Source organism: Corvus cornix, chromosome 1A, assembly GCF_000738735.6.
Source record: "Corvus cornix cornix isolate S_Up_H32 chromosome 1A, ASM73873v5, whole genome shotgun sequence".
Lineage (NCBI taxonomy): Eukaryota > Metazoa > Chordata > Aves > Passeriformes > Corvidae > Corvus > Corvus cornix.
Window position 1 is genome coordinate 45,224,637 of NC_047057.1, and position 12,666 is coordinate 45,237,302.

At 34.5% G+C, this 12,666-nt stretch overlaps 1 protein-coding gene across 6 annotated transcripts in view; it reads left to right on the forward strand.

Annotated features, from left to right (window-relative positions):
- CFAP54 (cilia and flagella associated protein 54) overlaps nucleotides 1-12,666 on the forward strand; it is a 102,309-nt gene that overhangs the window by 83,297 nt on the left and 6,346 nt on the right. For 5 of the 6 annotated variants that reach the window (XM_039571438.1, XM_039571435.1, XM_039571436.1 and 2 more), the window contains 9 exons: nucleotides 472-598; nucleotides 904-1,059; nucleotides 2,101-2,209; nucleotides 3,822-3,927; nucleotides 4,665-4,754; nucleotides 5,280-5,421; nucleotides 7,563-7,766; nucleotides 9,024-9,217; nucleotides 12,208-12,393. In XM_039571438.1, the coding sequence (XP_039427372.1) occupies nucleotides 472-598; nucleotides 904-1,059; nucleotides 2,101-2,209; nucleotides 3,822-3,927; nucleotides 4,665-4,754; nucleotides 5,280-5,421; nucleotides 7,563-7,766; nucleotides 9,024-9,217; nucleotides 12,208-12,393 (1,314 nt within the window). The remainder of the gene's footprint in view (nucleotides 1-471; nucleotides 599-903; nucleotides 1,060-2,100; nucleotides 2,210-3,821; nucleotides 3,928-4,664; nucleotides 4,755-5,279; nucleotides 5,422-7,562; nucleotides 7,767-9,023; nucleotides 9,218-12,207; nucleotides 12,394-12,666) is intronic. The other variant, XM_039571433.1, reaches the window with a different exon arrangement.

Genomic DNA, 12,666 nt, shown 5'->3' on the forward strand with positions numbered 1-12,666 from the left:
GCTGTGTGACTTGCTAGCCTTCAAGTGACTTGACACTTTACAGTGTCTCCCCATTGTCTTATCTCCATGAATGAAAGGTTTGACTGGTCCATACATGCTAATTTCTTTCTTTTCTGGCCTTTGCTGGATGTCAGATTTCTTTGTAGAAATGACAGTTTCTTTCCAGAGCTGTGGTTACTTGCGAGATCTATTTCTTAATGACTGATTTGAGGGAGTTTTCTTTTAAAAACCAAAGCCTAACATTAATAAATTCAATCAAGAGTTCATTAAAATTGTTTATTTGTATCAAAAGACTCTTCTGCAAGACAAGTACACACTGAAGTAAAGGAGTTCAGGCCTATCAAATCCTTTTCCAGTGCTCTTTTACAAGACACTTCCATTGAGGGTTTTGCAATACCTAACTTACTTTTTCAAACTGCTATTTAATTTGCTGTCTGTAACTTGATTTTACTGAGGATTCTCCTTTCATAGATTTTTGTTTGTGGTGAACCCATTGAACGGCAAATAGAAGACAGTACATTGACTTGCCTGGTCTTACCTACAAAGAATATCTACCTGCCACATATTAATTTGTTAGCTCAAGTCAAAATGAAAATTGGTAAGAAAAACAGAACTCATTATTATTTTTGAATTTTAGTTAATTTTCACTCATATTTTGTAAATGGGTTGATTGGTGTAGCTCGGGTTTCTCTTGAATGGTCTAGGTAAACCTTAATGGCATCATACAACAGTGAAACAATATTATAGTTTTGTACTTATATCCATCAATCACTTGAATTTTTGGGAATTGGATTGTAACAGTAAATATGTAGCAGCATTTGTTCTAAGGAATTTGCTTATTTTTGTATAAATCGGTTGTCTACTAAATAATTTACAAAGAACTGTTTTGGTTTTTTTCTTTAGGACACATACTAGCTGAAAAAGTGGCTTCTACAGCTGCAAGAGGAGATCACTCCCAATGGCTACATGCTCTCAGGCATTTAGAGTCAGCATTGAAACTTTGCAGAGCAGCTGCAACAAAAAAATTAGATATGGAAGCTGAACTTCTTTTTCAGATAGGTAAATAAACCCCTGTTTGTACATCCTGAGTGCCATCCTGGGCAATGTTATGCATGGTGTCTTTTGAAATGGAGACATTTTACTGTAAAACTAGAATAGGTCTGGATATTTCTCACTGTCTAGATGAAGATCTCTCTCCTGTGTTTAGTATCACACCAGAGTAGATCAGGATGCATTATTCTGCAAATAATTTAAAAACTGCATTAGAACTGCTTTCATCTGTATGTTATCTGGAGTCAGAGGGTGTGGCCAACAAGATTAAGAACATTATGTTTTGCAACAGGAGGAGTTGGTTTGTGAGGATCCCAGCCAGAAGGACATTGAAGACTCTGTAATGTATGTCTTACAATGCCATATTTTTGAGTTAACACTATCAAAGAAAAATGAGATAGTGTAAATAATTTTCTATTACTGCAGAGGCTGAGAACTCCAAACCGTGCAGTATTGAACATGCTTCCAATCAGGGTGTAGCACAACATGCACATCCCTTCTATGGAAAAGTTGTTTCTTTTTGGTCTTTTAGCTGTTCTTGAAACAATGTTATTCATCATTTCTACTGTCAAACAAAAAGCATGTTCACATAAGAACCTCTTGCTACACTTTTACCGAAAGGTACTAAGAAGATGCTGCCAAGAGACTCTTCTGTTAGAGCGAGCTGGCTGCGTTTATCCTGTGGGATGTGCCCAGCACAACACGGGCCTGAGTGCCACACTGTATGTGCAGCACAGCACAGCACAGCACAGGCCTGTGCCTGCACATTAACTCCTCTGCATACAATGCTCTGCTAGTTGGGATCAGGAAATGTTAGGGCTCATTATGAGTCCCAAGTTCGGTTATTTTAGCTACTCTGTGAAGAGAGTTGTTATACAAGCATTGTGCATTACCTTTTAAACAAACTGGAAAAGATCTTGCTTATCAGAAGGAGAACAGATAATGTACTATGTTGTTTGGCTTTTCTGGAGGGAAAAACAGATTGGGTGGGTCTTACAGAAGAAAAATTAATGACATCTTGAAAACCTACTTTCTGTATTTCTTTCTAAGGTAAGGTAGAACGCCAGATAACTGAAACAGGCAATAACAAGTCATCTCAAGCTGTTGAAACCCTGTTGGAAGCTATTAACCTCAGCCAGAAACATGATCAAAAATATGAGTAAGAATCTAACTATTTAACTTTGAAAAGAATTTAAGTCATACATGAATATAATTTGTAAACAGTTTTTTGAGATTTGTTCTGGTACCTCTGTTATAGAGGGTCTTTTGTATTTTAGAGAATTTTTTTTCTACAGAGAAGAGCTAGTGGATATTTATTCTCTTATTTAAAACAAATGATAAGAACATTTAAAAGCATTTTTTAACACAGAAGTTACAGCTTTCTGTCCTATTTCCAAATTTGTACCCTATCTGTCAACACTGGGAACAGAGCTATCAATTAAACAGGAGGTTTATTCATATTTCAGAAGATGAGCTGTGGTCTGCCCCCTTCCAGATAACAGAAATCCAGCTTGAAAAGGTTAGCAGCCAGAAATAGTCAGAAGAGCAGAGGCAGAAGGAGTGTAGGAAATGTGTTTGTAACAGATATCAGGACAGTGACTTTGGCATTAGTTATCAGCCTAGAAGATGCCTGAAGAGCTGAGCCAAGACAGCCAATAAATTCTGTCAAGCAGCTCTGATACACTGGACTTTAGGTTTTTTTCTTTCTTGACCAGTCTAAATGAATAATGTGCCATGTCTAGTTAGAGACAGTGTAAAGGCAGCAATTTACCTTGCTTGTTTGAGTATTCTGTTACTTAAGTTAATGAACCAGAACTCTGAATGTAGAAGCAGTAGCATAGTAATAAACCTCAACAAGCAGTCAGCATGATGGAAGATGGTGCAGAAATGGACTGTGGTGAAGTTTTACAAGTTTAATTTGCTACACTCTTATTTAATTTGCTACCATCTTTCTAAAAGAATGTACAGTGACATCAATGGACCATGGCTTTCTTGTTTTAGAGAACTTAACATCCTGATCACATTTATGCAAGCCCTGTGATATCTGTGGGATTGTTTAATTAAAGTTGTTTCTTGATGTCTCACATCCTTTTTTGTTAGCAAGACTAGAAATTTAACTAAATTGTTGCCAACCGAGTGTTGAATTTGATATTTTCTGAGTTTTCTCAGTCTTTAACTGTATTCTGTCTTTTGTATTTTGCTTTACACAAATTGTACTAAAGCTGGAATTTATTGTATTATATAAACAACCAACTCTGTGCAATATGAATCTGTCCAGAACAGTAACTGTGTGAGCAGGAGTTTGTTGCTATGCTTGGGGCAGTTAATTCATAGGTGAGATCCGGAGAAATCTGCAGAGCCAGGAGGAATCTGCATAAAAAAACTGTTATAAACCTATAGGGAAAAAAACATTGGAGAAATTCTCCAGGTGTAGTAATTTTCAGAGGGTCGAGGGGAGTAATTCTTTCTTACTAAACATTTGCAATTTATTTATGGAATATTTGTTTCAAGTAATGTAAATTATATTTGATATACTGTTAAATCAGGGTGTTATTTGTTAAGCACACCATAGGGATGTTTTAGACTTACATCACTTTAAAACAGGATCCTATGGCTTTCTGAAAGAATATACATTTAAGGTAGATGATGGGGGCTGGATGAACTATTTATTTGGTGAAGTATCAGGCTAGTCTTGTGCAGGAGTCAGATTGTATCATCGTAATGCTTACTTTGATAGCAAAATTGATTATTCTGTGTGTTGTTTCTTACAGGTTAATAAGGCGGGCATACCTTGAAATAGCACTATTATATTTGTATTTTGCCACAAATAATGAGGATGTATCACAGACAGATAAGTTGGTGCCTTCCAAATCAAGTGTATGTTTTCTATTGTCTGGGTAGTGGCCTCTTCAAAGCAGGAAATATATATTGTGCACCATGCCATATTATTACTTGCAGTGACTTATAAATCATACTGATACTGAAAGTCCTCCTAGAAAAATCACACGAAGAAATCATACAATAGAATTTGACCTTGTTTGATGTTATCTCTCATGTTTATTGCATTGAATGATAATATTTAAAATATTTTTCTGTATGAAATAGGAAGACACAACCAACAGTGTTTTCATTTCTGATTATAAATGAATTAATTTGTACCTTGCAAAATATACTTAACATTCAAACCTGTTTTTTAAATGCTAACTTCACCAGATTTCAATTTTTCCATACAAATATGAATGACAGTATGAGAAATACAAGTGCCTTTAACCACATTCAAGTTCCTACAACCCATAGGTGGAAAGCAAAATGTGTAACATTAGAGAAAAGAGGTAATTAAGATTCCAAAAAATGGAATATGATAGCAACACTGTAAACAGTAGTGACTGTAGGATAAGCTGCTCTGAGAAAACTTTCCAGGAGCAGCCAATTAGCATGCACTGGATAATTTTTTCATTTTTAGGAAATATCTATGGATTTACAGTCAATGCCAAGTTTTACAACTTACAAATAAAACAATTACTTTATAGGTCAGAGGACTTTTTTCTATGTTTAGAATATATTTTACTGTAATATATTTAGAATCCTGATTATGAACTGGTGTATAATTTTAGACCTCTTCTGGAGAACTGTCTTCCGAGGAGGCTGTGAAATCAGAAGTCTACAAAGTAAAAGCCTGGATTGCAATAAGAGCAGCTACACAGGTTGGTGCAATATTCTAAAGAGGTGATTTTTTTTTTTTTTTAATTTCATCTTATTCTACTTACAAAAGCAAACAAGGAAATGCAAACAACAAGAGTATTAAGGTTTCCTGAAATTTCTAGCATGGGTCTTTTTAAATAAAATTAAAATGGATGCTGTCTGAATAGTGCATTTAATCTCTCTTGGACAGATCTGACTCTGTTTACCTCGACTTTGATTCAGTGCAAATAAAAGGGCACATGATCTGATAAGTATGCACATGTATTTGACATGTGGGCAGACATCAGTGGCATCCAGATGAGGATATCTGATTTGAAATCACTTATGTAGTAATTAAGCTGTCAGCAGTAATGATTTATTTAAATATAATGTGTACCTTAATGTCAGAAAGAAATATTTTCCTAACTTTAAAAAATATGGTATGTTTCATAATTAATTTTTTGTCCTCATCTTGTTACTCAAAGATTTTAAAATCTATATAAATTTTGTAGTGAACTAGTCCCGAATAAAATAAATGTTATTTTTAGGTCAGCAAAGCTGTCCTTGCTTCTCAGCTGTTGATTGGAATGAAGAGTGTTAAAGAACAGAGCATGAAGGATGAAGTGCAACAGAAAATCCCAGAATTTGCTTCTATGGATCTTTTTTCTTCATACAGAGATTTCATATCTGGTATTCCTTTATACCTAGTAGTGTCAGCAAATTAAATAAATAATAAGCTATATATGCCATGTAATCTCATAATATTTAATATCTAAATTTCATTTATGAAAAATTATAAATCAGTTTTGGAAAGTAAAAGCAAAAGCCTCATCATGCATGGCAATACAAAATATTAAGTAGAGACCTCATGGGTTTTTAAATATCAGCCTGTGCATATGTTCAATATGTTAAGAAAAATTCATTGTTTGCATACTGTGGCTCAGAAAGACAGAGTGCACATACTGCTGTCAGTTTGGAAAAACAGATGGTCCTTTGTTACAGGACTTCCCCAGACATATAAAGTAGATGTTGGCCTCCCTATCAGTCATCACTGTTTTGCTTTGTTTTGTTTTTTCCAAATATTGACTTATAACTGATTTTTTTCCCCTAGGTATATTAGTTTTCCCTTGGAGACTTTCAATTTTACTCTTGGTTTTGCAAAGGGATGTTGGTGTTGAATAGCTTTTCTCTCCCTGCATCATCCCCCAAAAAACCCAACCCAGACAACAAAACAAAAACAAAGCCACAAACAACAAAACCCACCAAAACTAACAAGCCCAAACTCTTGCAAAGTTTTCTGCCTGGGTACTGTGTTCTAGAAGTCAAAGTCAGTATAATAAAATTTTCACTGTCTTTCCAGTCCAATGGATTATTATTTAGAGATGCTTCCATTAGCTCGGTAGAACTTTGCCATGTTTATTTCTGACTTCTGCATTTATTTTTCAGCTAAAGGAGTTGATGAATGGAAATTTTTGATCTGAAAAAAACCCCAACAGTGAAACTAGGAATTCTGAGAAAATGATTGCTAGATGTTATATAAACACTAAGGCAAAATATTAATATTTATTTTTAAACTAGGAACCGTTAATTTAGTGATAAAATTTTGATTCAGTGGCTTAATTTCAATTATCCCAAGTGATTGACAAAGACTGAATTGCTCTGCTTAATAGCTGCTGGCAAAGCTGAGCCATGTCTGCTTACAGTACAGTGTTTAAACATATGTGTTTTGATTGGTTTATGAAAACAAGTGTTGTATGCTAAGACTTTCCATCAGATTGTTTTGTACTAGCTCCATTTGCTTATAATTACAGATCATTTTTTCTTTTAGCAAGTGCAGCAGGTGTTTCTCCTGATAGTTCTGTTAGTCAATACAAAGAAGAATAGAAAATGTAGAAAAGAAATAATAGGCCAAAATACAAAAATGTAAATTGAAATGTAAACAATCAGCATAACATGCTAAATATTTTCTGTAAATCTCTTAGTTAAACACATATTTAAGTTTTCATCTATAAGACAATGTGGCCATTTAAACTTTTGGCATTGACAATGAAATGTCAGGAATAATAGACATTCAGATTTTGTAGAAGCACTCATAATATTTTCCGAAAATATACTGTTAGGAATCACTATAACATTATGTTTATTCAGTTTGGAGTGGGAAACAGAGCACAAGAATTGTGCTTTTGAGAGAGCCATGTACTAATACAGTGAAAAACAGTACTGAATATAAGCAGTGATGTAGCGATGGCTGTACTGATAATTTTTTCCTCTTTCTGCATAAGTGCAACTTTCAGGCAGCACAAAAGAAAATATTATCTTTTGTTTTATTTCACATTTAAGAATATAATGAAAATGTGCTTAATATCTAAAAGGGACAAACTATTAAAACTAACAATGAACACTTCAGAGTACCTAACTCTTCTGAGTTTGGGTCAACATAACTGGGAACTTCAACTGCCACAGTTATGACTGATGACTCCTTGTGTTGTTTCCATTTGTTAAATATCTTCTATTGAACAATATGGAGAAATAAGGGTTTTACATTCAAATGCAGAGAGAGAGAATGCACTTGGCTCTCTACCCCTTTTGAATATCTTGCAAGGACCAGTAAGGCTCCTGCCCATGATCTGAGAAAAGTTTTCAACTAATTTTAAGGCTATTTACTATTTCAACTCATTTTTAAGCAGAATAGAAATAATTTTTGTTGTATGAAAAATATAACCCGTTTCAGAAGTTGTACATCTAGTTGCAGATTAGTGAATTCCAACACAATGCAGAAATAGCTTTTGAATTTCAACCACTTCATGTGTGTTCTTGAACTCTTATTGGAGTTCCAGGTGGATACAATGTTGTCTCTGAAAGTACAGAAGCATCTTCTGCTGAAAACAAGCAACTCATGGAAGACAAGCAGAGTGAAAGTGAAGGAACAGAAAGTCCTGTCAGCAAGGCCAGCCAGAAGAAAGATACAATAACATGGGTTCACATAATTCGCTACCACAATCATTTAAAAAGAATTTATAACACAAACCTATCTGGTATGTATTTTTATTCCTTCTAGAAAACTGCTATAGGTGAGATACTGTTTTTGATGGCAAACAGTGTCAGATTCAAAGGCTATCATCTGAAATAGCCTCATTTTGAGTTCCTTTAAATTGTATAAATGTGAAAAGGTCTTCATGGAAATCAAGATTTATGTCAGTTTACAAGTGCTGCAAGTGCACTAAGATACTACTACCTTTCTTTGTAGTTATTCATAAGCCTCCACAATACCAGGAAGGCCTCCCTCAAAACTTGTTATTACTATATCTGAAGCATTTCTAAAAAATTTATAATCTATTTTTATTTTTAGTTCTAGATAGATCAAACTTAAGTTACATCATAAATGAATCTGTTCAGTTTGAGGTTCTCTTTTGGAGACCTGAGTGCAGTGTAAATGGGAAGGTTGAGCGTTATTGAATGTGTTTTGACTGAAACCCCAGATGTGATGTACATGCTTGGGTTATTTCACTGTAAACAGAACACAGTAACAGGTAGGACCTTTCAAACAGAGTAAGAATCCATTAATTACAAGGCCCTAATACTATGCACCTACATGTGATGGCCAGCTTTTGGATATACAAGTGATGAACCAATCGGTGAGAACAGTATTACATTGTACATATAGGTGTTGTTTAGAGAGAAACCTAGCAACTCTGAAAATAATAATTCCTTGGGCTGGGTTTACTCCTTGCAGCACCAAATGAAAGTATTCTGGCTCACCAGAGAACTGTAAGGACAGTAAGGTATCTACAAGTAGGTGTCAAAATGTGCATGTAAATCTCAGCTTTAGTTATCAGAGATGGCAACTAGGGGGCAACTCAGCTGATCAGCCCCCAGCTGTCTAAACTGGGGTCTTAAGAGCTCTTAAAGCTTATTTTGACCGTATTGAATAAATATGTGTTTATTCTAGTGGGTGCTTAGGCATCTAGTGAACATACTGGCGCTTACACATCTGAATTTGAGTACCTACACCTCAAAATTACACCTCCCACCTTAGGCTACTTTATAATGTCTGCACAGGGTTTTCTTCATTATCTGGTTACTGGTGAAAAATTACAAATAGCATAAGCTAGTAATATTTGAGGACAATCAGAATAATTGTTGAAAATGCATTTATTTGGTATTGAATCTATTTACATATTTTATTATATTTTCAAAATTTATGAATCTAGACTAGCTGTAGTAACTTGACATTTGAATGGCAAACGATGATGTAATTTCAAAAATCTCTTTAAAAACTGCCCCTAACCCAGGACCTGGATCACTTTCTGCAAGAGATGGACACCTTAGTTCGATTTCTGACACAGGAATTGTTCTACGCATAGCAGAAATGCATTCCTTTCTTGAAAAGAATTTGGTTGAATATTCAATGTGCTGTCTTGAGAATTTTCCAGAAGAGCTACATGATACAGAAATGCCACTCAGTAGTCCAGCTGGTTCTTCAGAGGTACTGATGTTCTTTCTAATGTTTCAAAAATATTATACTGGTATTTAATTCAGATTCTCAATAGTTCCAATGGCGATATTTCTGGGAGCCCTATAGAAGAATGAAATTATTTATGCAGAGGATCAGTACAAAACCGAAATCCTATGCAAGCAGTGAATTACATAATTAACAAATGCAAATATCCTTGCATTATTCATTCCTGCAAAAATAATCTCCATCCCATAGCCAGTGTATTTAGACCCTAGAAGATTAGGCAGAATGATAATTAAAAAGGTTTTTTTTATTAGTTAATAAAGTTGGCTGTTACTCAGGTTTTAAATCTTGTAGATCTCCATGTTTCCTACCAAAAATGTCCTGATGATAGTTTTGCAATTTGTAGGTACAAATCTCTACATTGTTAATTTAGTCTATAATAAAACATGATTTTCAAAAAATATGTCAGTTATATTTTCTCAAAATTTCTTGAAGGTCTTATATGCCAATTTTTTTCACTGATTATCAGCTGGCTAGAAAATCAACCTTTTTACATCTCTGGCTTGCGAGCAGCCTATTTAAGCTTTCAAATATAGGCAACTCAGAATATATCACTCTGATAAATCTTGAATTAGAATTCTGGACTCTACACTGACCGTGGCACATGTTTTGAACATTGAATGAAATTTGTTTTTGAAGATCCAGTGTAAAAATAATTGCCTTCAAAATTTCTCGATCCCACTTCTCAAATTAATAGTTATCCTAATACTAAAAATTAATAGATCATTCTCTGTAACTTTTTTTTTAGCTATTATATTCAGTATTAGATGGAGACAGGGGTGCCTTGAGGAGGAAGAACTTGGTATGTTATAAAAATGAATAAAAATACTTCTGTGAAAGTAGCTTGTCTAGAGTTGGTGAACTTTCTTCAGTGTTGGACAGCATATCATTACTCATTTCCCAACAAAGAGCTGACTGTGCCACTGAATAAATTGTAAATATATGCTATGTGACATTTATAACAGCCATCATATATCAAAAATTATTTTACTCTGTCTGCTCTTTTTTTGACATAATTAGTATTACAGTGTCCTAGAATAATAAGCTTCAGAGCTCACTGTCATGTTCGTGACGGGTGCAAGCTGCATAATCATATGTTAACTTCACTGTTGTAGACAGCTAACAAGCATAAAGCTCTTACTTTTTTAATTCTAAGCCTCACTGATTTTTATCACGACATTTTTAGAAGCTTTAACTATCCAGAAGGTTATAGATGTTATTTTAAAAATGGAACTGTAACTTATTACTGTGAGTTTTAACAGTACAAATAGATACACTTTTTGAAAGAATGATTTTTATGTACGAAGTTGTTTCGCTTACATCTATCTCTGTATTCTATTTTTGACTCTTGAAGGTTTTTTCAGGTCTGCTGACCAAAGAATCCAAATTACATTAAGTTTATAATTAAAATTCTGTGCCCTGTTACATTTTGCATGCTTGTTTTTTATTCTGCTCCATGATAGTAAGTAGGAGTGGAAATACTTAACTAAGACAGTTTGTTGTTTTCAGACTTTTGAGAAAGTTGAATAGACAATATTTGTATATGTAATTCAGCAACCCACCAGTTTGAGAATAGCAGTTTTAATGTCCTCCTTCAAAAGGATTCAGTATGAATAGAAACCCAAAAGTTCAGTGAAAAAAAACCAGACATAACACACGTTTTAGAGAGAAATATATAGCATAAAATGGAATTTTAAGAGCTCTTTTTCAGGGATACAGCATAAATTAGGTTCTTCCCATGTCCATACATGTGTTTTCTCCTAGTTTTGTTCACAGTCCGTGCTAGCAGAATAGTGGGTGATTCATTACTGAATGTAGAAGAGGGCTGTAGTGGGTGGGCCCTCCATGCACACCTCATGGCTTACCATGGGTTGTGGCCACTGAAGGCACATCCATGTGCTCGAATGCATGACTTCAGCATGTGTGGATTCATCGTTATCTTCACTTCTGCTAAAGTTTGACATGGATTGGTAACTGGCTTAATGGCGTAAGATTAAATTATTGTGAAAAATCCATCTTCTGCTCACTTGGATTTACTGCCCTGTAGTGGTCATGAGCTGAATTTCTGTAGAGAAAGTAGGTAAAATTCTCCATTTTTTTCAGTAATGAACATTCAAAATTTGAAAAGATTTAACTCCCCAGGTAGCTGTTTTCAGTGTCCACATTTTGGAATCAATGAGGGAGACATTAAGGACCTTTTCAAATAGCTTGCATATTCCCTGAAAATGCGACTGTTTGGCTGGTGTTCTTTTCAGATCTGTGAAATACTTTAAAAAAGTAGAGATGGTGTATTACTGTTCGGCCTTTAAATCAAATATTTCACCATTTTAAGAAAAGGTTTTGTTCATGAATGAATGTTGGCTGACAGTATTCCTGCATTAATTCCCTGGTAAATGAAAGCCAACAGTAGCTATTTGAAGAATGCCCTGCTAAAGTTCCGTATGTATTTTATTAAATACAACAAATCCTCACAAATTAAGTGATTGAATTTTCAGCAGGTGTCACCCTTTGTTAGTTGCACAGCTGAGAAAACAGATAGGTAAACATAAATAAAGCATTATTCTAACATTCAGAATACTATTTTAATTATCAATATGTATACCTGACAAATTACTTTTTCAGCACTATATTTTGTATGATCAGTATGCCAAATAATAGATTTGAGCAAAAGTCATAATGCCATAATGATTCTAAGTCAAAGGCAACAATCATTGTTACTGTGGGTGTCTCTAAGCTCACAGATCCTTTGTATTACCTTTAGAAATGTGTCATCACGTGAGCTTTGAAAAGTCTTAACTTGGTAAAAAGGACACTTTTTAAAACTACTTATTTATCTAAATTATCATATATTTATGCAGGAATGAAAGTCATGCCAATTCCAGTAGACACTAGATTATAACAGATTTTTCCCATTTCACTACAGAAAATACAATTTAAACCTTTATTTTGTGTTTCAGGTGTCTCCTGAAGTTACTGAAATTACATCAGAAGTGTCACAAGTGAGAATAGCTTCTCCAGTTTCTGTCATTGCAGAAGAAGACAGGCAGACAGAAAGTAGGGCAGCAAGTGCTTCAAATAAGGAAATTAACATTCAGTGGTATATTCCTTCTGTGGCAAAGCCATCAAACGATACAGAAACTAAGGTATAACTAGACCAAAGCAGTTCCTTAGGTAGTGAAGCAAATTAAGTCTCATTTCCAATGAATATTTGTGTTATGAGTTATCAGCTTTTTAATTGAATTATACATATGCTGATAGGAAGAATATATTTACTCTGCTGCAAACCTGCTCTTTAGGAAAACAGAATGCCCTGACAGTTTTTTGTTGGCAGGCCAAAAAAAAATCTGTGTTTCCCATATAGAGCTTCCAGACCATAGTGTATTCATGCCCGTTGCAAATCCCTGGTGTCTTTAAGA